This window comes from Sycon ciliatum, chromosome 10 (genome assembly GCF_964019385.1).
Source record: "Sycon ciliatum chromosome 10, ocSycCili1.1, whole genome shotgun sequence".
NCBI classification, from domain to species: domain Eukaryota; kingdom Metazoa; phylum Porifera; class Calcarea; order Leucosolenida; family Sycettidae; genus Sycon; species Sycon ciliatum.
Genome location: NC_088652.1, coordinates 4786003 through 4812272, shown reverse-complemented (window position 1 = coordinate 4812272; position 26270 = coordinate 4786003). Strand labels below are relative to the sequence as shown.

The window sequence follows — 26270 nt, the reverse complement described above, 5'->3', positions numbered from 1 at the left end:
CAGCTTGACCGTTGTTGCTTTCAAGCTGGCTTGTGACGTCTAGAAAGCCTGGACGATAGGGGAGCAGGCGTTCGTGTACAGCATGAAGCATAATCCCAGCGACAAAATTGCCACATCGTGTACAGTGTTCATGTTCGTGTACATTCCCCACGGCTATGGACCTTGGTGACCACAGCTATCATGGTTCCAATACGTTGGGCATGGTACACTACACTGTGTCCAGAGGGCTGCGAAGGTGCTGCTACCACACACGTCATCATGAAGTATAAATATTATCATCATCCTACAGTATCTCAGGACATGTTCGGTTCTCCTGTGCATAAGTGAGGGAGGCTGCAGCTCAGGCCTGTTGGGGCGCAGCAGACAGGAAGTGCATGCCTGGGATGGTTGTCGTCTTGACAGCTGCCAGGTCGTCTGCCCCAGCTCTGTTCTACAGACTGGGCTCTGCTAACAATGCGCAACACTAACGAGGTACACACGGACCTATCGGCAGGCCACTGCATGCCCAAAACATTTCTGTTACCAGTTCTGACAACATTTTTTCAACATTCCCTATAACAGTGAATTCATGTCGATGTTCGTGGCGTCCAGCGCCGAACAAAACACATACCGTTTAACGGTTCTTACTAGAGCAAGGGACTCCCAAGTGGTTTTGTCACAAACACCTACAGCGTACGCCCAATATCTGCCATGTACTCCTTCTTCAGCCTCCAGGGTGCCTACAGCTTTGCATCGTACACTATCCCAAGACGTTTGCGGACACACAGGTGACAGCAGGCTTGCATTGTACATGACGTAACGTTGGGACTTTAGGCTAGGCAGATAGATGTACAGTCATACACATCATGTGCACTGTACATGTATAGTAGTGTCCCTCGAAGCAACTGTCTTTCATAATACGTACGCGATATGGCTGGGAAGTCAGGTAAACATGGCGTCCATGAGTCATGACCCAACGACAAAGACAAGTTTAAGTGGTCCCGTCTACCGCGCACCGTTATGACTTCTGTAGCAACTAGTTCTGGTGCTGACTCACCCGGATGTAAGCCACAAGGGCAACTACATGATTGATTATTACTAAGCTACTGTGCAGCATCTGTATACATTTGGCACTGGCTAATACTAGTATTGGGCATCATAGCCACACATAGGTTACTATTGCTAACAAGCATACACTCAACGTAGCTACTCGATCTGTACATGATTTCGTGTTGTATCCTGTAGGCCTTGTTTAGTGGTGTGCAACGCTCCGCTTGGATCCAGGTAGTCGTAAAATACCTCCGCGACTCTCCTCGTGGAAGCATCTCTGCAGCACCCCGCGTTGCATGTGTCGGTAAGCAAGGCCACTCTGCAGATTTCACCGACGGCGCACTGACCCGCACTTCACCAGGCGGCGGTGCCGTTAGAGTCACGTAGACGTGAAAACACCAGGGATGCGATTGGAGCAAAGATACTACTGTCCGGGTACTATAGAGAATGCTTGCAAGGCAGGGTTGGTGGTGGTGGTGGGGGAGGGGGGGGGGGGAGAGGGAAGAGATTCTTCTACGAAACCAACAATCTCCTACAGGACACACTCTAAAGGTCTAAGGGACCACGTATGGAGGGTAGTGAATCTCCGATGAAAGTGACACCCCAAATACTGTGAATGGGGGGAGGGGGGAGGGGGCTATCAGGAGACCACAATGGGGGGGGGGGGGAGTTGTATGTTCAATCACGAGAGGTACATGCACTTCAGAAGTATATTCTTTTAGGAGACCACAAAACGCATATACTCACAAAGGGCAATGACCACATACGACTACGAGTTGTGAGGGGGGGGGGGGAAGAAATTCATCACACCCAATAAATACTCACCCGCATCTCATCTTCACTCAGTCTCAGAACAGTGATCATAACACAAGCACTCGAAGTACATGGCATGTACAATGTAAGTATGTTGGCCACACCGCGCACTCGTTGGTCACAGGCGGTTTGCAGTGCAAAGGCCCATCGGCAGTTATAGGGCATTGGCGATCGTCAGTGAACTAGAACGCAACAATGGCGGTGGCTATATACCCATACCGATGGCCGATAGGGTGTCTTCGTGCTTTTAGAAGTAATGAATGTGAACATGTTTCTCAATGGTTCGCTCTGCGAATGAACCTCCAAGTGACAACAATGATATCTGACATACTTTGAACTAGCACTTTGTCCATTGCGATTTGTGCATGCTTGCCGAATCATTAGACCATTCGACAAGTCAATTTTTATATCAATCCCCAGACCTGCACCATTGATGCAGTACTAGTGGCTAGTGAATCACTTGGAGAGATTCGGCGAAAATATCATTCTACTGAAGGGAAATCGGCCATGATACTGTTTTATTTATTTATTTATTTATTTATTCAACATCTCCTGGCCCGTCCGAAGACTGCCAATAAACATGAGAGGTCAGGTGATAGCCAACCACGGCAAGCTAAAAAGGGGAAAAAAAAAGAAAGATGCTGTCAGAGAGGGAAAGGAGGTAGGGAGAGAAAAAGAAAGGGAGGCACATTAATAATACATGGGTTTTGAACTCCGTGGGCAACGTTGAGCGGTGTCAGCTGAAGTTCCATTGCTAACTGATTACTAGCGTATTTTGGCTGTGTACTGTACTCGCGCTTGGCAGCTCATGTGCAAAACATTAGGAATCTTGCTAGTCAGTTTTCAGGGTAGGTAATCTAAATCTCTCAATACTACAAGTATGACATTTTGATGCGGTCTCTTGCGAAACTTTCTCGTCGCACTACCATTGGAATTGTTGAATATGCCCCAACTTCAGAGTGAACCAAGGAACGGCTGCCATTATTAAATTTAGTATTGGAGATACACAGGGGCAGTGTGCCCTTCTAGTATGCAGAATGCTCAATGCCTGTACTGCTGTAGTGGAGATATATAAGTACACAAGACGTGAACCGAGGAAGTAAGGGCTAATCGGAGTTTTATGGCCTGACAACCATTCAACGGACAATTGCTATTGGAGATACTTCAAAGAAGTACAAATATGTGGGCCAAGAAAACCTTATCTAATAGACCATCATGTCTTCAAGATTCACTTATTCTAATTGAGGGTCACTATCATCCCTCAAACCTACCCAACCAGAACCATCAGGATACGTACATGTAGATTGTCTAAATCGAACACACCCGTATGGACCACACAACCCGGCCCTATTACATTCATTACCGCACCAACAAAGCAAGTATGCGGTTCATGCTCCCATGCGAAGGTCATTGCGCACAATCCAAATCAATACTAACTTCTTGGTCTCCGTCTATCCACAAAGCATATACCAGCATAAGGAGAAAGACTGCAATCAGATTCTACAAAATTAATAATGGTAATTGCATTGGGACACATAGGGAGGGGGAGTTGTTGACAGCTTGCTCCGCGCTAGTGGTGGTTGAAACTAGACACTGGTGAATAACAGTTCTTGCAGGCTTCGAAATAATTGGATTCATAGTGCGTGGGCTGCAATACGTTTGCGTGGGTATGACAGTATAGTCCCTCCTGCATTTTTCATTCGGTTAGTTTGAATTCAATTGGCATGGTGTTTTTAGTGCAGATAGTGCTTGCTGGTGGTGAAGTTTGGGTTAGTAGATGTGCCACACAACCGATGCCCGAGATCAGTTTGGTTCAGTAGGCAGGGGGCGATTCTCGCTCGTGTTCAATCTGCATATGGTAAGAGTGTAAAAAAAAAAAAGGAATAATAAATACATGAAGCACACGCATTCGCATCAGCGGGCGACCACTTTGGTGCACTCAGTGAGCACCAGCGGGGCTAAACTTAGCCTAAAGTACAATCAACGCATTTCCAAAAGAATTTCACTAAAAAACTAAAGAGTCGCCACAAAACATGACCCAGGGATATCAAAATAATGTTGCATCCCCGAACATACACGAATTTGCCCTACCTTGGAAGTTTGCTTACATAATTGCTGATTCACTATAATCGTTGGGATCCTCATATTCGACGAAATCTACACGTTTTCCCGTGATGTCCTCGACACCTACTGCACACACCAAGGCGTAGCGGGTATAGAGAAAAAGAACACATGAAGAGATTCGAGAGAATGATGACAAAAGGAGACAGGGTACTGTAGTAGGACCTGTGATCATGTACAGCAAAACCTGTGACTAACGTCCACCCCTTGGAGCCAGAGAAAGAGGTCTTTAGTGGCAGGTGGTCCTTAGTTAGAGGTTTGCACCACAGAACCAAATTAATATGAATGTGAGACGGTCTATGGCTGGCGGAGTGGTCTGTAGTACCAGGCTGGTCGCTAGTCATGGTGGTCTTTAGTTACAGGTTGTGCTGTAGATAATGCGGCGCATAGGAGATTGTGTAGAGGGAGAACAAATAAACGTTCACTTTGCATGATGAACAAGGAGAAAGAAAAAATGTTACGAGTTATGACCAACTGTCCACCAATGTAAACAGATCAACATCAACATAAGCATCCGAGTTCAACGTTGCATGGTGTTACTGTTAGGGCCCGGTCCCTCATGCAGTGGCGGATCCGCTGGTGCGACAAGGTTTTGTGGGAGTGGTGTCGCACCTCTCCTGCGACAAAATGCTCGCGTGGTCTCACATGCTCACGCGTGCACGGCGCGCGAACGAAGCAAGCACGCCTCTCTAGCTCTGACTTCCAAAAAATTCAGTGCAGCAGCTCTCCTGCAACTCAAGCATGCTTTCACTTCGAAGTACGCGTGCACGTACTGTACTGATGGTGTACAGTATGCTGTACTGTGTCTGTGGACAGAACTGTTTCGTCCTTTGTGGACACATCAACGCAGCACTGATGTACTGTTGATGTAGATACTAGGTGTTGGACAGATCGTTGTTTTTGTTGAGTATCAAGCATTAGCTACATGTCGTGGGTTCGGTATTGTTGACTTTGAGTCTTTGTTCTGTATAATCTGAAAGAATGGATTTTCCGTAGGGTAGAGGTCGATTGGCGAGACGTTGTCGACAGGCAATGGAGACCGCAGCAACATTTTGTTACTGAATACTAGTACGAACTTGTTGAGCAGCACGTCGACGATAACCAATGATACCTGCTACAGATACTGGTAATAGTAGTACATGTATCGCTCCTGCCACACCTACATCACATTGTTTGTTTGTTTGTTTGTTTGTATTTATTTTGATTCGCAAGTTCAAACGGGCATAGAACCCAATAACATGAAAGCGAATATGAAAATCATAATGAGAATGAGAATTCAAATACTTTGATCTTCAACGTGGAGTCAGCGGTACATCAGAGGGAGATCGGGTACAACAGAAAGAGAACAGAAAAAATCAGATTTCGCTTGTCGACATCTACAGGGCGCAGGTGTAGGGGATTACCTGCGTGCGAAACTGCCGAGCGTGATGGATGGCACGGATGTCGCTAGGGAGGGCATTCCATAATACAGCACCCTTGCAAGCAAAGCGCCCCCGCCCCGCAACCGAACGGGAAACTGGCACGCACAGGCCCATGGCAGATTGGAGCCGAGTAGGGCCGGGTGCAGTGGGGGTTAGCAGCGCTTGCAACTCTGGACTTGCCAGTGCATAACGACAGGGCCACACCAGGTATGCTAGCTTCTGATTGAAGACTTCTGCCACACGGAACACTGCAATGCGCTCCAGCAGGTCGCGGGCAGACGACCACGGAGGGCGGCCAAAGACAGCACGAGCCCCGCTGTTCTGCAGGACCTGTAGACGGTCGAGGTACCTTCTTTGCAGTGAGCTAGAGTACGCGTTTGAGGCATACAGCAGGTCAGACATGATCAGCGATCTAAAGTAGGTCATGCGTGACTGGTGATTCAGGCAGCGGCGCATTCGCCAGAGTGCTCCGATCTTCTGCGACACGCGTGCAGAACATTTGGCAATGTGGGCGTGCCAGGACATGCCGGAATCGATTGTGGCGCCAAGATAACGAGCACTTGGCACACTAGGCAGTGAAGTGTCATGGCAGACGACCTGTAGATCCGCTGTGTGCTGACGGCCGGCAGGAATTGGCACGACTTGGCTCTTGCCAGCATTGAGGATCAGGCCTCGATCCTTCAGCCAGTCTGCAAGGATTGAAACAGAAGCAGATAAGACATCGGATACCTCCTGTGCTGTTCGCCGGCTGCACGCGAGCGCAATGTCGTCCGCGAATTGAACTGACTCGGACCGGCCAACTACAGCGGGGACCTCGCGGGTGTAAAGGCTGAACAGAATGGGGCCCAGCACCGAACCTTGGGGGACACCACTCGTGCAAGCTGATATAGAGCTAGTCCGCGACCCCAGACAGACACGTTGAGTGCGACCGGATAGGTAGCTGGCGAACCAGTCCAAGGCAGTACCGGACACCCCAACACTGTGGAGATCCTGCAATAGCTTGTCATGTTGGACTTTATCGAAGGCTTTGGACATGTCTAACAGGCATACACCTGTGAATAGGCCCTGATCCTTGGCTGTCAGGATGCGGTTTGACATAAGGACTAATGCGTCTTCGGTAGAGTGGCCACGCCTGAACGCAAACTGGGTTGTTGGTAACGATGCTGTTATGTCCAGGAAGGTGATGAGCTCCTTCTGAACCAACTTCTCTAGCAGCTTGGAGAGTATGGGTAGAAGGGATACAGGGCGGAAGTTAGTTGGCAGCGATGGATCACCAGATTTATGCAGTGGGATGACATTAGCTAGCTTGAACGCCGAGGGCACATGTCCGCACGACAGCGAGGCATTGAACAGGCTAGTGACAGACGGCGCCAAGACGTCAGAGCAGAGTTTGAGGACTGCCCCTGGTACGCCATCGCTGCCTGTTGCCTTCGCGGGATTAACTTGCTGGAGTAGCCGTTCAACAGCACCGATACTGACGTGTGAGAACTTGGGGAGGGAAGTGCGGGGTGGAGGCCCGAGGGGAGCAGACAACGTTTGCGGTCGACAGTCATCAGTAACCACCTTGTGGAAGGCTGAGGCGACATCTTCGATCGTACAAGAGGGTTCAACATGGGGACGGTCTCTACAGGTGACTTTGTTAATGGTACGCCAAAGCTTCTTGGTGTTTCCTGCGTTTGCTGTACATTGTCCCTGGAAGTAAGTGTTTCGCTTCTGTCGGTATGCATTTCTAGCTTCCGCACGGGCGCGCTTGAATGCAGTGTGGAGCGCAGCGTTTGCTTTGTCTCCCCGCCACCGCCTATGCAGCCGATTCTTGTGCTGGGTGAGCTGGAAGAGGTGCCGATCCGACCAGGGTGGTAGCTGCTTCCGCTTGGCAGAAGAACACTGGAGAGGAGCATGCTTGTCGAGGATCGCCAAGAGTTTGTAGTGCCAAATTGACCACATGTCATCAACTGTAGTGTCCGGGGGCCAGGTATCAAGGTGTGCTGCATCAAGGTCGTCTCGGAAATCAGGTATGTGGATTCTACGTACGTTGCGGAATGGCTTCCTCGAGTTACATGCTTGTCTGGGCACTTGAACGTGCAGGCCCAAGAGGACCTGAACGGCATCATGGTCGCTGAGGGTAGACGGCACTACGGCGCAACTTCGGGCATCATCGCAACTTGTGAGGATCAAATCGATGATCTTGCCATTGGGGCACTGGGGTGTGGTCCTAGTGGCAGTTGTGACCAGGTTTCTGAGGCCATAAGATGCTACCAAATCTGAGAAGCGCTGATAGTGCGGGGATGTTGTGCCGGCTCCGACATCGACATTGAAGTCTCCAAGCACAGTCATAGATGGTGTCAACAATGCTGCTTTATGAAGCGCTCCATCAAGTCTTTCCCAATAGGTGACTGTTGAGTCGGGCGGGCGGTACATGCAGCCTATGAGATGCTGGCGACCACGTCTGTTTACCGAAATCCAGGTGCCTTCAAGGCCGTCTACGTGGATATTAGGACGGTGAGACACAGGGAGCGTTGATTTGTAGAAAATGCATACTCCTCCTCCCTGGCGGCCATAGCGGTCGCAGCGGACAACACAGTAACCAGGAATGTGGATCTCCTTATCAGATATGGTGCTGTTCAACCACGTCTCGCAAAGGGCAATTACATCCCACATATGCAGGTTAATAAGGTCTTCTAGCTCTGCAACCTTGTGTCGAAGACTGCAGATGTTTAAGAAACCGACTCGAATCTCACCCAGTAGACGCAGCTGTGGTGCGGGGGGTTGCACAATAGCGCGAGGGAAAAATGAATTGGCATTGGGATTAAGAGTAAATGTGGTAATATTAGAGAAGGAAAGGGGGCATCCTGACATAAGACTGCACCAAACACAAAACAGAAAGTTTACTTATCTACTTAGCGGCTGCTTCTGCGGCTGTTCACTCGATCAGCCACTTGCTGCATCTCACGCGCTGAGGCTTGGTGTGCCCAGGCGACTTGAGGGTCCGGGGATGGGGGACGCGTGCCGGTCAGAACTTTGGGAGTGAACGTATGTTTTCCTGTTGCCAGGACAAAACCAGCCTCATCTGGAGACGAGTGGCCAGCTTTGCCACGTGCTTTGGGAAATGCAGGCATGACGGGTGTCGTGACCGGGGCCTGCAGGCGCGCTGGATGGGGCACAGGTATTTTGGACGGCAATGTTGTGCCTACAGGACGGGGTTGCTGGGATGAGACACCGTTCTCCTGTGGAGGCGACTGCTGACGCTGCAGCTCCTGCTGTGGAGGCGGCGAAGGCTGCTGCTGGCGCTCCTGGTCCTGCTGGGTGTCTACTTGTACGCATTCTGCATCGTGTTGCTGTTGCTGTTGGCTCATACTGACAGAGTGAACTGCATGTGCGTACGATCGGGCCCCAGTGCTGCTGGCTGCAGTCGCCTTTTTCGGGCAGTCTCTGGCCATGTGATTAGAAGCATGACAGCGAAAGCAGGTCTGCTGTTGCCCGCGGTGGTACGTGCGGTGTAATGTACGGGATATGCGTAGTTTGCACGGTACGGGTTTCTGGAGCACCACAAGTGCACGTCGAGTCCCCGTGAGGATTTTTACGCCCTCATGGGTGAGGCTTTCTCTCTCAATTATCCCGACAAGTTGCCCAAACTCAGCCAATGCTGAGGCAATGTGACCGTCATGCAGATTGGGTGCACAGCCATACACAAGGACATGACACGAAGACAGTGAGCCATCACCCGGCAGGACACTCACCCGCTCTCCTTTTAGTTCCAGTCCACTCTCCACGAGACGATTTCTAATGTCGAAATTGGACAGGGTGAGAACACACACCCCCGGCCGGCTCTAAAGATCGATCTGGATGACCAGAGTTAGCTCGTATCCGGAGGAAGCTATGGCCTTGGCAATGTCCAAGTGTTCGATGCTCCGTCGACAAGGAAAGTGGCAGTTTACAGTCTCCATCACAGGAGCTCCGAAATACTCAACTGCTCTCAAGCTCAATTTTTTTTTTGTTTTTTGTTTTTTTTGCATTGGTCCCCCTACGTAGTTTTACATGATGGCCATGCTTGGCGGCTCATGGGTCCGGGATTTGGTCTTTGGTCGATGCCGCAGCCATCGGTTTCAGTTTCTCGGCATCCACCTATCGCTCCGTATCTCTCTTCATCCCGTGGCCAAATGAGTCTAGACTTCAACATACATGTACAACTGCAGCCGTAGCTGCTCTGACTAAAGTCAAACTGTCCACTTCATGATCGAAAATAAAATCGAACAACACAAATCGCTCACTATGTCGGAGTGTCGCAGGAGCGGAACTTCCGCAGGAGAGTACGCTCCAAAAATTTTGGAGTAGCGGATTTGAACTTTCCGCCACGACGGAAGTTCCGCTACTCGCAGTTTCCATGGTGATACACGCTGTTGCGACACCGCTGCATGCAGCGGATCCGCAATTCTCAAGTGCATGTGGGACCGGGCCCTTAGGGGAATCGCCCTCCCCCATGGCCATGCTACTTACCTACGCCAGACTCGAGTGATGTCATGTCACGCTCCGGAGATGATTCAGACGATGATGAAGAGTTGACTGACAAACTGCGTGTGGTCCCGCCAGCAAGAAATATGCGATCATCTCGGGTCATTCTCAAGTCAAACTCACTTTGCATGACGGCGTCTTGTGTCTCGGGAACAATTTCCAGCACATCTCGTGCTACAGTGAAAGCATAGTATAAATGAGGATTGATTATTGACTCTATTGAGTATACTTGTATATTATATAATATTATAGTTCTTTTTCCGTCCTTCATATTGTTTTCTGCTTTGACATCAGCCTATTTGATTTCTGTTTACCACCACTCAGCATAAGCGAAATCATCAATCATTTGATTGACGATGACGCAAAAATGCAAATAATAATAATAATATATAGAGAGAGATCTGTGTCATGAGTGTTTCGCACGAAACTCTGAGTAACGACGGACAAAAAAATTGTTTGCTTCATTGCTGTGTGATCTTTGTATTACTGGCTCTGTCCACTGGACATAGAGCACTGTAAACAGCCTGAGGACCTTAGACAACTGGCTATATATGTAGAGAGAGAGGGAGAGGAATAAAAAGCTGACAGAGCAGCTACGTTCCATGCACGGCACACATAAGACTTGTACACGGCTTAGGCATACCAGTACTAGAGCACAGCCAGATTGACCGCAGTCATGACACAACACTGACTTTTGACTTTTATCCAGTCTTTGTCAGGATTGATGCACATTATTTTGGTTTATTTCCTTGGTACAGACTGTACCAATTCCTTGATGCAGTCAAATTTCAGAATAATGACCTATAGATAGTGCACGGGAAAAGCTCCGTCATTTACCAGTGGAACTTGAAGGGTGAGCCAATGTAATCATGGATAAAACAAGGAGAAGGACAAAATGGTGCGAGTTATGACTCGTGAGTTCGATTTGCGAGTGAGACTCGTGAGTGCGATTTGCGAGTGAGACTCGTGAGTGTGATTTGCGAGTGAGACTCATGAGTTCGATTTGCGAGTGAGACTCGTGAGTGCGATTTGCGAGTGAGACTCGTGAGTGCGATTTGCGAGTGAGACTCGTGAGTGCGATTTGCGAGTGAGACTCGTGAGTGCGATTTCCGAGTGAGGCTCGTGAGTGCGATTTGCGAGTGCGACTTGCTGAATGTTTTATGATCTGGTCACTTTGGTGGACAGGTAGTCATAACTCGTACCATTATGTCCGTCCCCTTTCTTTCTCTACAGTCCATTCATTGGAAACTGGCACCCTAACTTTTTGGTGTCTCTCTCACATAGTTGTAGATATCTTGAAAACAACAGTACATCCTGCATTGTGTGACCCGTGCGTTTACTCCTTGCCACATTTGAGGCCAGAAAAAGTCCAAGAACAGATTCAGCCATGTTTTACAAAATTAGGACAGGTATGCCATGGCAAAATTTATGGAGGAGTAGATCCAAAACCCAGATTTTTGAGATTTAAAGTGGGTTTTTTATCCTTAATTCGGCCCAAATCCGACTTTCAAAAGCCAGCTGGCCAGTTTGCGATGAATGGACTGTGGTTATTGTTATTTTTGAAGTTGAAAGGCACTAGGCACTACGATTTTACCATTACTTGAGACTTGCTATACTGAAGGTTGGAATTCACAGGGTTGACCGCATGCCCATACTCACGTTCTTCAACCGCGATCGTAGCTTTCTGGCGTTGTAGAAACAAGTAGATAATGAGAACGATGATGAGATCGACCAAGAACAGCAAGACCAAGGCCAGAAGCAAGGTGGCTTGATTATCCGTGCCGATCACAGCCATTCCCCAGTGTATCCAGCCCGTGCCCCGCTCAACTTCCACCACCGTTATGACGGGAGGTGACGTCGCACCCGGCGGAGGATACATGACAGGTGGCGGATTTGGATGTGAATGTGGATGGCCGTGTGGATGTGGATGGCCGTGTGGATGTGGATGGCCGTGTGGCATATCTGGTGGATTTGGATGTGGATAATCTGGCGGGTTTGGTGGCATTTCTGGTAGGACTGGGGGTGGGAATTCATATACAATTGGGGGCGGAGGTGGCGGCAATTCCGGTGAAACTGGGGGTGGTGGTTCGGGTAAAATGAGGGGTGGTAGCTCGGGAAGCATTGGAGGAGGTAGTACGGGGGTTGTGTGAATGTGTGGTGGTGGAAGTGGACCAAATGGTGGAAGTGGAGGATTTGGTAGAGGTGGTGGTAGTTCTGGGGCCATGGGATCCTCAAATGGTATGTTTGGATCCATAAGTGGTGGTCCTAGAAAGAGAAAAGTTAGACACAATCCAATAACATGTTGTCCAACAAATATTTCTTGTCCAATTTCACCACATACAGACACGAGAACGCCCACATACACACATGCACGCACATGCCCGGTCACACACGTGGGCGCCCGCACACACACACACAAATACGACGTGCTGTGTATAATTATTTTGCACGAGGACGGGCAGCCAGGAGGAGTGAAGACAACACTCAAAGTCTTCAAAATGATTGCATCTTGCCAAAGCAGTCGTGACGGTATCGCATAATGGCTGATGAAGCAAAAAGGAATACCACAAACAGGTCAAAGTTTTGTAAACTGTGTAGATCTGAACTTAGAAGTTGCGATTTCGGCGGTAATAGTCATGAAGTTGATTGTTCCAACTAGGAACACACGCTTCTTGCCGAACTTGACACTTGACTGACTCACGACTGCCATCCAGAGCACACGAGGAGCACGTCGCACCTTCCACTCGGCAGACCTGCAAGAAAGCACCACTCCCTGCTCAATACACCGTGTATTGAGCAGGGAGTGGTGCTTTCTTGCAGGGGTTTGCCGAGTGTGTCGATCTGTACATAAGAAATAGGTCACGCTGATGGTGAGCACTGTTGCCAACTTCTAAGACTATAGCATCAAAATCATCTTACCGAAATTACAGATTCCTTCACCAAACCCTGTGTTGCTCTCACACAGGTAGCCGTCCAAGTTGTCCGCGCACGATCCGCCGTAGCGATACGGCTGACTGGCACACTCCTCGATTTCTGCAAAGCAGAGAATGAATAGCAGAAGTCCAATGGGTGAGTTCAGGACAGTGGAACTCTGACAGGATGTATATCGTCAGCGGCGAAAGTATACTTTGTTCTGTAAAACATGTTGTTTTGGGTTTATTAAAATTTCGGTGCCAGGCACCTGATAGGATTCAGGTGTAATGTAGAATGAGGTGACCAGCTTTTCCTTCACATACAGTGCATACTCTAGTGCCTGTCAGGCGTGACTAAAATTTAGGTGGCTGGTTTCTCTACCGAAATCACCGAAATTAAAGTTCCACCGAAGATAACATGTTTTACTGTGTCTGGGGTACTTCTTATCAATAAAATACTTCAGTATGGATAAACTCCGGACAATGTCTCTACTAAGTAGGAGTATGTGTTGATCAATGACGTATTAGCGTTGCAATCCAGTTTTTCTGTGAGTGTGTATGTGACTTCGATTACTATGACTTTTGATCCAGTTCTTCGCATAGAAAATTATAGTGGTGAAGTGGAACTCTGATACTACATACACCCATGGGAAAAGGAAAGTGTACTTAATATCCAAGGAAGGCGTGCTTAGTATCCAAGGAAAGTGTACTGTAAGTTGACAAATTTTCGGCCCATTCAAATTTCGGCCTCCCAGGGTTAAAACACATTTCGGCTGCAATACATTTTCGGCATGTACTGCTGCCACCTTGTAAAACAAAATTTCGGCTGCAACAAATTTTCGACCAAAATAATATGATCAGGCCAAAAATAGCCGAAAATAAATTAATGTGCGCCGAATATTTGTTGACTTCCAGCAATTAGTATCCAAGGTACAGAACAAGAAGGGCAATCAAGGCTTGTTTGCTGCTACCTAACGTTTCATGCTTTCGCAGTCATCAGGCAACAAAAAAACCTAGGTACCCAAGGTCCTTAGTATCCAAGGTAACATACAGGTAGATCTACATCTTATCCAACCATACTTCCATATGGAGGAATACAACAGCGACCCAGGCTATGTCCGTACTACTAGTAATAAAGTATTCTGCCTAGCAGACTGCCTACTATGTGAGCTCCACTTTACCTCGTTCGCAGTATGTTCCCGTGAAGGCCGGCAGACATTCGCAGAAGAATGCGTTCACTTGATCAACGCATGTCCCACCATTCTTACAGTTGATGTACAGGCAATCATCAATGTCTGCAGCAATCATGATTGAAGAACAATGCATTGCAGAGAGTAGTTTTCCACTTGATACAATCTTTATTCCCGTAGCTATGCAGAAGACGTTACTTCAGTAACGTCTGGCGCTAGCCAGGGTCCACACAGCTTTAATTTGGTATTTGTTTGTTTGTGTGTTTGTGTCACGCCTGGCGCTATCCGTATCTGACGGCAAAAAAGCATAGGATGTTATAAATTTTTGAATTCTCCTATTTTTTTTCAGGCATATCCTGGGATTCGAACCCGCACTATCGCCCTACATGCATTCCCCCATACACTTCGCATTTATACCCATTCTTCCAAGTTGCTTCACGTTATTATCTTGCGTTTGAAAGCCCTATTTGAATATTGCGGGCAGCTAGACGGTGTCGTATTACCCTCGATCGTACCTGTCCCGTACCTATCCCCTACCGTACCGTGCCATCAATGACGGCTGGCCACAATGCATATTCAAATAGGGCTTTCAAATGCAAGATCACAATGTGAAACAACTTGGAAGAATTAGTATGTATGCGAAGTGTATCGGGGGATGCATGCAGGGCGCGCGATAGTGCGGGTTCGAATCCCAGGTTTAAAAAAAAGGAGTTTTTAAAGAATTTATAACATCCCTATGCTTTTTTTGTCTAGGTCATCAAGGCAAAAAAGCATAGCGTAGGGCCCTGAGCTTCCAAGCTCTCTCGTTAATTTCGGACACCATTTCCCGATATTCTCAGACTTTTTGAAGAATTCAGCACCAGCCTTTGAATTGCATGAAAAGGTACATGTACATGTTATCGAATTAGAAACTTCTGAGCCCAAGCATCTGTGTAAGCTGCTGGCATCAAATACTATCATCATGGCACAAATGAATCAGTACAGCAGGAAGTCAAAAATGCTATTGGCCTGTTCACACGCCTTGATTCAACTCTTAAGCGCATCAAGTTAAAGTGGTTTGGACCTGTAGCAAGGCATCATCATGCTACTCCAACTATTTTTTGGATGGAATAGTGCCTGGATCAAGACCTTGGTTGCCCCCGTCACAATCGGTTCACCAACATAAAAGACTGGACCAATGAATCTTACAATTCTCTCTCAGTCTCTCGGTCTCTCTCTCTGTCTCTCTCTCTCTGTCTCTCTGTCTCTCTTTCTCTCTCTCTCTCTGCACACATTTACGAAATGAACTTACTTATGCATCGAGCATCGCCTTGCCAAAATCCCACACCGTTGACCTCGGTACAGGTGTACGTAAATGTGCTGCTGGAGCCCTTGACCAGTTCATAGCCGTCCGCGCACGTGACGTGAACGACAGCGTCCAGCGTTCCCAAAGGCCATGCTGGCGTGGTACTTCCAATGTAATCAAGATGGAAGACAGGGCAGAAATAGTGGCTGACTGAGATGGCATAAAACAGGAAAAGACACGAGAAACGATATGTGTTACGTTATCTTTCTTTTTACTTCACCATAGGTACAGGGATCCAAGCCTTTCTGCAGTGGACCATGAATCATAGGTACAGGGATCCAAGCCTTTCTGCAGTCCACCATAGCTACAGGGATCCAAGCCTTTCTGCAGTGGACCATGAATGATTCACCGGCTCCTAAGCTATTTGTAAGTAAGAATGCTTTAAAAGATAAAAATAGAATACGAGCACATGGACACGAGTTATGAAGCAAACTATCCACGAATGTAACAGGATAGCAAGTGTTTTCTTCTTCTATTTTACATTTCAAACTGGCTCATTATCTGAGGTCAACTTTAAAATATGATAACAGTATGGGAAACAATATGATGCGGTATTTGTGGGTATTTGTGGCTGAGTAAGTACATGCAATAGACAAAAGTCTTGGAGAAAGTATGAGTACCAGACATCGAGACAGAGGGACTTGAAGAGACAGGTACATGTAGATTGATAGTAGGCCTGAAACGGTTAGAGTTTCAGCTGATAGGTTGGAATCTTAGCAGCTAACCAAACCAGCCAAACGGTTATATCCGTTAGGTGATCTGCTCAAATTTTACGTGTGTACATGTATGCCTTAACATAAAGTTTTTTTCATGGAAATTGCACACTAGAATCATGACATCATAACTTACGTGTGCATACTAAATCATGACATCATAACTTACGTGTGCACACTAGAATCATGACATCATAACTTATGTGTGCATACTAAATCATGACATCATAACTTACGTGTGCATACTCGTCATTACATCATAACTTACGTGTGCATGACATCATAACTTACGTGTGCATGACATCATAACTTACGTGTGCATGACATCATAACTTACGTGTGCATGCTCGTCCGCACCCAGTATAGCCTGGTTTGCAATGACACGTGTAAGATCCCCACGTATCCATGCACACGGCGTCGCCATGGCAATCATGAGTCCGGCTCGTGCATTCATCGATATCTGGGGACAGCGGAAGGAAGAGGAGAATACATGTGCATGACTTAGTGTAGCACAACTCACTGCGCATGAACTGTATTTTCCAGAGCAAAAGCCGCATTGCGCCATAAGCCGCAACCATATTATTTGTCATGAAATACTGACATACACCCTACAATATCACCATTCATTTGACCGTTTTAGCTCATGCCGCACTGACTTTAATGGGGCGAATTGAGAATGTTAAAAGTGCGGCGTGTAACTGGGAAAATGCGGTGCTCTATGAAGGCACACTCTTCCTTAATACTGGCAGTGAAGCATGGGTGCGTGAATCTATGCTGAAGTACATGCTTCGCTGAAAAATCGAATTTGTAAATTCATATTGAGTGCTACGTCAGTTGAAAGAACATGAATAGCTGCAAATTCTCTGAAAATTGTGTCCCGATCTGACCAGCCGTTCAAGAGTTATGGCCGAAAATGTGCCCTTGCAAGGAAAGATTTTTTTGTTGCACGCTGTCATTTGTTGGCAGCACTGTATTTGAATGTGAGCAGACCGTGCGCAACTTGTCGTATCATGGAAACACGTGAAAGTGTGCAGAATTTTGCTCCAAGTCCAAAAAATCAGGTTTTTGAGCCACGTATTGGGCTGCACGGCGGCGGGCGAAGCCCGCCGCCGTGCAGCAGGACTTTTGCCAGCACCCTCGTGACGTTGCAGATATGTGGCTTGATTATTGTAGTTGACGTTGATTTAGTGACTTTGGCAAGTTTGAGTCGTGTCAAGAAGTCAGGTAGGATTCAGTACTAGGCAGTAGTGAAACGTGAGTGGTAGTCTTTGCCGGTTTCTGAGGGTATCCTGGATTTGGTGTGCAGCGCTGTGGAAATGGCTTGCTGTGGAGGTCCCAGCACTGGATGTTGTATCAAAGGTACGACCTCGTAGCATGTGCTAAACCTAAAAAAAATCAAAAATTGACTTGGGTCTGTGGGAGTGTGTGAGAGAACGCCCACTCGTTCCAATGTGACAGATTCCAGGGCCTCGTGGAGGGGCCCTACCCCATCACCCATGGCTGCTTCTGGACTTGTTCTAGGTTTGAGTCCCGCGCACGAACAGAATGAGCACGAAAATGTGAAAAAATTGTAAATGCATTTGTTTGGCTCCTGGGTGGCTCGCACACCGTGGCACTATGCCGGAAATTTGAGTTTTTCCGGCCTGGAAAGCCTGTCAGCGAGGCGCAAGAACTTGTAAATCATGTCCTGAGGGCCAGCATAGTGGCAGGAGTGTGTGGTCAAAATTTCACTCAAATCCATTGAGAAACACCAAAGTTACGGTCAATTGAATGCCATATGAAATTTATGGGTAGGCTGCCCCCTTAATACTGGCAGTGGAGCATGGGTGCGTGCATCCATGCTGAAGTACATGTATATGTAACTTGATGTTGAATGATACATTGTACGTACATCGGATGCTATGTAAACTATCCTGCTGCCCACGGGTTATGCCTTTAGGATTTCGATAGTATAACCCGTCCACAACAAGTTTTTAACAAGCACTTTAAAGATATCTCCTGGATTCATGCAAGTCTGTCATAGTCGACAGATGAAAATATATACACAAGCCACTGATCCGATGAACATCATGTTCATGAAAAACATCTTTCCTTTGTCGACATAAAATATGGACAATTTTTAAAGATGACTGCTGCCACAACAGTGAAAGCAATCAAAACTAACTCTATCATTTCAGTCATCAAAGAAACATTATTCCCTGGACCATGTTTAGCCTTTTCAAGGCACGACTTCACTGCCAGTGCACCATGACAGTGTACGGTGCTTACTTCGTTCACAATGAGGCCCCGTGTACCCTGGTGGACATTGGCAGCGGAAGTGATTGACCAGATCGATGCACGTTCCTCCGTTCTCACACGACACACCCTTACAGTCGTCGATATCTGAGACGAAGCAAAGAAAGCCAAGGCATTGAGAGAATCATCAGGTCGAAGAGAGGTAGATATATGCAGGCAAGTGACACCGAATATAACGTGAAGGAAATTTTGAGACAATAATAATTTTCATAATCGACGAGGAGACAATAGTAGTAAAATGGCAAAAAATAAGATATAAGTGTGTGTTGTAGTTATTATATTTTTATGTGACGGCGTTCCACTGATAAAAGTCACAAAAAACGTTTTGGAACTTAACTTCCTTCATTTTTTTGCTGTTGTTGTGAGTGCACAATTTATCTTATTTATTGCCAAGTTTCATAATCACTGGGTTTCCGGAGTATAAGCCCCACTGGAGTATAAGCCACAGGCAGATGTTATTGTCACGAAATACACACGTCTACCCATCTATGCACACATCTACCCTGTATGACCCAGTTCATTTGACCATGGTAGTGTAAGCTGAACCGACTTCTTGTGAGTGGATTATGAGTGGTTAAAGGGCGGCTTATACAGTGAAACCTGTCCAAGGCGACCGCTCAAGGGACCTTCAACATGTGGTCTCTGTTACCAGGTGGTCTCCTTATCCAGGGTCATTTGACAGGAAACAGCATGCCTTGGTCCTGGTTGCGGTGGTCTTCTAGGACAGGTGGTCGCCTTATCCGAGTGGTCGCCTTGACAGGTTTTACTGTACTCAGGAAACACGGTATGCGCTCAAGTGAAATGAGTTGGTGTATTATGCCATGGCAGCAAATTTTGGAACCGACTCTCACACATGTTTCAGACACTGTACCAATGTGCTTGGCCTTAACACTGCCTTTCGTTTAAATACGGTGAAGGGCAAGAGGCACATGCAATGGCATTAGAAGTCATCTTTATACACGGGAATCGACTCTCATATCTCTAAGAATTTTATCTGGCCGTGCTGGGCAACGTGAATTACTGATTAACCAATCTCATGGCAATAAACTACTTGAAGTGCTGTAGCTACAGATGTGAACTCGAAAGGCAGGTGCAAAACAATGCGTTTCATTATTCAGTAAGGATTGGGTTTGTAGACTCTAAGGGTTACGCTAACAGCTAGTGTGGAGTGCATGTATCTTCGTGCAGAACATCAGGAATATAGCAATGTAAAAATAAATAATAAGAAAGGACACATGGGTTAGGAGTTATGAGTAACTGTCCACGTCTATAAGCTTCACATCTCAACTCCAAAAACGGTCTCTTCACAGCGATTCGTTTCCTAAATGTGTCAATGGCTGCGTTGGAGTTTGCGGATAATTTGAAAAGATTAAAAGCAGTCAGAAAATACCTAAGCTCAAAACTGTGCTGTTAATTGGCACACTAGATATATGTTAGAGCTAGGTGTCAGGTCAGGCAGGTGTCAGGCACTTTCTGACTGCTTATTATCTAGTCACAGTGGTGCACAGTTACTCATAACTCGTACCTCCTATGTCCTTTCTTTTTTGCCTTTCCGCTTATTTGTTTTTGAAAATACATTTTACTATTAGTTCAGTACCCAAGTTCAAAATAGGAATGATTCAGTTCAGCCAAAATGGCAACAATAATAAGCAGTCTGAAAGGGCGATAACTAAGCACAATACTGTGCTGTTGGTTTGTGCACTGGAGATGGGTTAGAGCTAGGTACATGTATCAGGTCATTGAATGTCTCAGTAGCCTGTCAGTTGTGTGCTTAGTTATCGCTCTTTCTGACTGTCTATTATCTTGGTACAGTAGTGGACATTTACTTATAAATTGTAGCCCATATGTCCTTTCTTTCTTTCCTTCTTTCTTCTCTATCGGCTCAGTACCCGAATTCAAAATAGGAATGGTTCAGTTCAACCTAATCATGCATAATTGACTGAACTTCGTTCGGTGTTGTGAACTGCTCACCTCGTTGGCACACTATTCCAGCGTAGCCTTCAGGACAGTAGCACATAAAACGATCACCGAAGTCTTCGCACGTGCCTCCGTTTTGACACAGGCCATATTCGCAGTAGTCGATGTCTGCAGTATAATATTGTCCGGAGAAGAAATTTACAAAAAAAAACCTTTGCTCACATAGTGTCAGGAAACATTTCAGGTGTCCGCAAAAACAAATTTTGTAAGTGATCAATTTTGAAACAAAAAGTGTAGTGAGTGGGCGGATGTGTTCTGGCTACATGTCATGTGGCTGCATGCGACTAAACTGGTCGCAGAACGGTGACCGGTGTGGAACGGCAATGCAAGCAACACTGGGATGTGAATTGGGGCTGGGTTATAACTACTTCAGAAGTAATTATTACTTGACTAGCGGAATCGGATGTTATTGAGCAGCATTATCAGAGTTGTTAGCAGGCTGTTGTGAACCTACCGTCGTAGTAAATTCCAAAGAAGTAAATAAATAACAACTCCCATAGAATATCGCAACAGGGGCGTAGTGCACGGTCGTAGTTCGCTAGCTAGCTATGCTATTGTATACGCGTACAGTACGTGTAGGATTACTGGTGCATGTAATTATTATTACGAAATGACCCAAAGGCAATGTGCCTATCGAGGGGTTCATTTGATTGAAAGAACAGTACTACATCAAGGAGCATGAGTTGTTAGCAGACTGTTGTAAACCTACCGTCGGCGATTCGCAGAAAAGTTCAAAGAAGTAAGTAGATTTTCAATCCCACAGAATAGAACAAAAAAATGAAAGAAAGACACAGTGACATACGTTCGGTACAGTAGCGCCCCGTAAATCCAGCCGGGCAAATACATGTGAAGTTGTTGATGCCGTCCACGCAGCGCGAATTCAAACCACACGGCGATGGGAAGCAATCGTCAATATCTGCATTTCACATGGGATGAGAAGAAGGACACCCTGCAGGCTAGCTCTTGAGGAACATCTATAAGAAAGGCTCTCACTAGTACACTTGTGTACATTCAACCCTTAATCCTTATCGTCATATGAAATACAGGCAAAATCAAATGAACAAGGACAGTGGATTACCAGGGTAAGTACTATAACAACCTCTTTTTACAGGCAAACAAAACACAATTTGCAATTTATGGAGGAGTAGAACACAATTCAAGTGCTGAAAACAATTGCATGAAAGGAAGAATGTGATAAGTAAATTGGAACCCTTTTCAAACGCAGCAAAATTCAAAGAAGCGAGCACTGTCATAGAATAAGAATGCCATACACTCTCTGTAGTGATAGTTTCAATAGTTTGTGTATATGTCAGTTATAGTAGTCCGCAATGCTGCTTTTCTAATTCTCATTATGATTAGCATGCAATGTACTACCCGAAACACTGAATTTACATGTACTTCTTTTGTGCTCTATATTCTAATGTATCTTCTACCTCTTCTCCCTTACGAACATACTTTCTCATTTTCCGTACTCACTTAGGAGACTCCCTTAGATAGGCATCTATTTGCCTCTGGAGGATCCGTGAAATAAAAAACAATCAATCAAATAGTATGAGAGAAATGACCAGGGTAAGTGCAGTATGGAGTAGAGAGGTGAGTTGTAACTGTACCTGATTCGCAGAATTGACCGCTATATCCACGCTGACACTGGCATCTATAGCTGTAGACTTCGTCAAGGCACATCCCACCGTTCCAACACACCACGTCTGTGCACAAGTTAACGCCTACCAGAGCGAATCATGTACATGTACATGTATGTACACACAGGCATAATAGAAACAATGTCATGCACTCACATACGGACACCTACATAGGCATCAACGAACACGCAACGCTCGCATGTACAATTTTTTTCGGGGGTAACGGCCTCTTTTACGGGCAAAATAAAGTCATGTTGACGTGAAAAAATTGAGATACCATGAAAGGTAAAATAGAATTTTATTCAAGTACAATACATTTGGAAACTCCAAGAAATTCCACGTAAAACAGACGAAATTTAGTTCTCAATGGCAATACACGCACATACACACACATGCGCACGCGTACACAAAATTACTAGAAAAAGCAAACAATTGTTGCATAACGACAAAAGAACAACATTCATGGAAAGCGGCACCAACTGAAAAGAATACTAAGTCTTATAGCTGAGATGAAAATACATGTACAGGCATACATGTATGCACACAATACCAAAACAGCAGGGAGAGTAGGGGCTGTAAAGCAAGCTTGTTGCCTCACCAGCACAGGCTTGCCTTCCAGCCTCTGCTCTCCCTGCTGTTTTGTTATTGTGCATTCTGTTGTCTTTGACCCTTCTGACGAGTAGGTTGTGTACTTAGTAAAAAAAGGCACACACTTTGCCTTCGTCACTTACATGTACATGTACATGACCGGGCTGTTCCAGGAAATGGCGCACTATCAGTGCCTGCTATCTCGGGCTTCGTCGCAACCGCACTGTTTAGCTCCTGTGATGATCAAGTGGGAACTTGGGTACGTTGTGTGAGTAAAGGTTAAGGCCAAATAACTCTGGCTAGGTGAGAAAGTCTGCTCCTTTAAAAATGAAGCAAACCGCATGGCACAATGTCAGTAGGACAGCGGAGGGAACCTGGTATGCTAGCTGAGGGAGTAGGCATTACTCCCAAGGACAGAATAACCTTTAATTACTAACTAAAGACCACCGTGACTAGTGACGTGTCTGGTACCACAGACCACTTCGCCAGGCACGGACGGTCTCACATTATGGTTGTGCGGTGCAAACCTCTAACTAAGGACCACCTGCCACTAAAGACCGCTTTCTCTGGCCCCAAAGAGGTGGCCGTTAGTTACAGGTTTGATTGTAGATGTACATAAATTGTAGTAGATTTCGCAACCCACTTACGACTTTCGCAGAAATTCCCCGTGTAGCCTTGCATGCACCGGCAGATGAAGCCTCTGTCCGTGTCCTCACACGTTCCAGCATTCTGACAAATCTCTGGTCGACATTCGTTGATATCTGTAGAGAGTAATGGGAGAGTACGTAGAGCGACGATGCCAAAACAGGAGACCTTGGGGTGCAATAGAGAGCTTTTGATTCAAAACTTTGAAAGATTAAAGGAAAGCGATCCGACATTAAACGTTGTCACGCGAGTGTAAACTTACGATACTCACTCAGTCGCGAGTAGGCACCGGCGGATTATGCCCGGGAAATCAGGGAATTATGCTTTCATGGATTCTCGCATTATGCTCGCAAAATCCTCATAATATTATGCTTTGGCACTCGGGGATACATATTCACTTTGTTGTGCTTGTGGAGCCTCAAAGTTCGGAAAATTGTGCCTTTTTCGTACTTGCAAGTGGCCATAAGTACAACAAAATACATGAGTACCGTAGAATCCCGTGCATAAGCCCACCCGCGCATAAACCCATGCTCGCGCATAAGCCCAGGGAAAGTTCGAACATCACAAAGCTTCATCGTACAAGCCCATGGGCCTAAATTGTAGCAAGAGTCCATGAATTATGGACTCTCGATTAGGCTCCGGCAGAGTATGCTCGCAAAATCATGGAATTATGCTTTCATGGATTCTCGTAGTGTGCTCGCGAAATCCTCATATTATGCTTTGGCACGCGGGGATACATATTCACTTTGTTGTACCTATGGAGCCTCAAAGTTCGGAAAAGTGTGCCTTTTTTGTACTTGCAAGTGGCCATTAGTACAACAAAATACATGAATATTCCCATACCAAGATGACCATGCATGCTAGAGATCAACATGGAAAGGAGAAAACATGACTCCTTCTATTCATTACTTGATTTCTTTTGTAAAAAGATTTTTTCATTGCCAAAATATTTTGAGTTACCTTTCAAAATTATCATGTTCAACTGTCTTGGTAATCGTCATACTCGTCCACCCGATGTCACCCTCACCCTGCGAATAATCAGCTCATCTCTCCCGTAGCTCCACCTCTCCTTCCACTATGACCAAACATCAACTATACCTAATTTTTTTTTATTAGAGCAATTTTTTAAAAATGTTTATTTGAATTCGGATAGCTCAACAGTACAGAAGTACAACTACAAAGAGTACCGAATAGAAGGCCCCGAGAACGGGAAACCAAAAACCAAAAAACAAAAACAGCAACAATAACCATAGCTTGCACAGTCGATGGTCTCGATCCAGCGCGCTTCTCTGCACACCTTTTCGGAAAAGTTGCAAAGTAGTTTGTGAAAATGAAGAAAGTTGCGATTTCTTGCAAAAACAACGAAAAGTTGCGAAAAAAGTGGCGAGCATCTTTGGAAAAAGGCTACTCCGAAGCCTTTACCATGCGGACCACCGGCACTGATCAGATGCATTGTACAAAATTGTGTAGCTTACATACTAGAATTGTGGTACAACCATGTAGTTATGCTCCTACCTCCGAAAGGATGCCAAATTATGCTCCAAATTTTCAAACACCAAATTATGCCAATAATTATGCCGTCATAATCCGCCGGTGCCTTGTCGCGAGTGAGTCAGGCAGGTGTTGTTACTATGGTGACAGTACGTACAGGTACATTGCTATGCCAACGAACAAGAACGTTATGTGTTAAAAGTATTATTATTACTATTATTACACCTTCCAGCGGCTAAAGATGAATCAGTGCCAATATAGATGAGGAGGGGGTGTTTTCCAGCCATGGCGTAGAAAGAAAGTATAAGAAGTGTGGTGGTGCACCAATACCATGGTAAATAACAGAGGAAAGGGAGCAGTACAGCCGACATGAGACAACCGAGACTAAACAGGTATACTGACTATTGAGTTGGAATGTTGAAATGCTGCTTTGCAAGATTGCGAAACGAGGGAACCGACTTTGCCTGACGGACATGAAGGGGCAACGCCAGCCATTTAGTATAAGAGCTGAAAAAGGGGGAAGATACAGAGATGTGGTAGCTCGGGGGAGACGGACTTTACTACGTGTGGGGGAGTTAAACCCTTTGCGTGCGGATGACGTGCATACACGCACCTAAACCCCATGCCGCGGTTCTCTGATGACGTACATGTATATGTACATGTACACGCTCTTCGATTTGTGTTGTGCATCATGGTGAATAGACCAGTGTACAAACTTTCGACTATTCTCCAGTTTCACGCGTGTGTTCACCTCATTGGCCTCGCTCGTTCCTCATTAATTATTTTGTTCATTTGGCTTACTGTAAAACCGGAAAGTCTAACGAGTCACAAAGTCTAACGTTTTAACGACCATTTTTTATTCGCTATTTGAAGAAACGTTATCCCGAACCCGGTGTGTGAAAATGCGCATACATCGATCCATATTCTTGTTGGCCAGGTAGCCATCGTTAAATATTTTGCACGTTATCATGCCAAAATTACAAAAACGTTTAACATTTTGATCGTTAGACTCTCCGGTTTTTACAGTATGCGAAGACTAGCCAAGCTTGCTTGGTGATGTCAACGCGAACGAGCGTATAATTAGAAACTTTCTTTACCTACAACTGAAGGTGTTTTTTTTGGTTTTATTTGTTTTATTTTTTATCGTTTCCTATAATGGATTTTGGCGCAATTTGTGGTTTTCCCGAATAAAGCTTTGAGAACTGAAGATGATACTGGTGAATAACTTAGTGTTGTTGTTGGTGATCAGTGGGCATGTGCAAAACGTTTCCTGACACTTTCCATTCTAACATTGCTGCGAACGTTGTCACAAAACCTTTCCGCTGACAGAGCTAGTGCTTGCAAAGCCGATAATGCTACATGTACCTTGCAGTATAGTACTAGAAGCTATAATTATTATTGAACTGTATTGACTGATGGAAAAAAAGCAAATTGTTCTCCTCCTCTCACTGTTTTCATGGTTCGGTTTATTCAGGCCCTTTTTATCATCTCACCAGGGTGGCAACAATACCTTTTCACATTTCAGGGGAAGTTAGTGTATCGCTCGATCTCAGGACTGGAAACAGCATCCATTGGTCCTGG

General features: G+C 45.9%; 1 protein-coding gene across 4 annotated transcripts in view; it reads right to left on the bottom strand.

Moving 5' to 3' along the window:
• Positions 1 to 2812: 2812 nt before the first annotated feature.
• LOC135825623 (neurogenic locus notch homolog protein 2-like) overlaps positions 2813 to 26270 on the bottom strand; it is a 29570-nt gene continuing 6112 nt past the window's right edge. Inside the window, exons 3-15 of one of the 4 annotated variants that reach the window (XM_065338233.1) lie at positions 23201 to 23314; positions 21936 to 22049; positions 21128 to 21241; positions 20320 to 20433; positions 18322 to 18435; positions 16391 to 16513; positions 15287 to 15490; positions 13987 to 14100; positions 12813 to 12926; positions 11553 to 12158; positions 9879 to 10067; positions 3934 to 4029; positions 2813 to 3691 (exon numbers count right to left, since the gene is read on the bottom strand). In XM_065338233.1, coding sequence (XP_065194305.1) covers positions 3947 to 4029; positions 9879 to 10067; positions 11553 to 12158; positions 12813 to 12926; positions 13987 to 14100; positions 15287 to 15490; positions 16391 to 16513; positions 18322 to 18435; positions 20320 to 20433; positions 21128 to 21241; positions 21936 to 22049; positions 23201 to 23314 — 2003 coding nt within the window. In that variant the 3' untranslated portion in view covers positions 2813 to 3691; positions 3934 to 3946. Of the gene's footprint in view, positions 3692 to 3933; positions 4033 to 9878; positions 10068 to 11552; positions 12159 to 12812; positions 12927 to 13986; positions 14101 to 15286; positions 15491 to 16390; positions 16514 to 18321; positions 18436 to 20319; positions 20434 to 21127; positions 21242 to 21935; positions 22050 to 23200; positions 23315 to 26270 lie in introns of all 4 variants that reach the window. The other 3 variants (XM_065338231.1, XM_065338230.1, XM_065338229.1) reach the window with 3 other exon arrangements.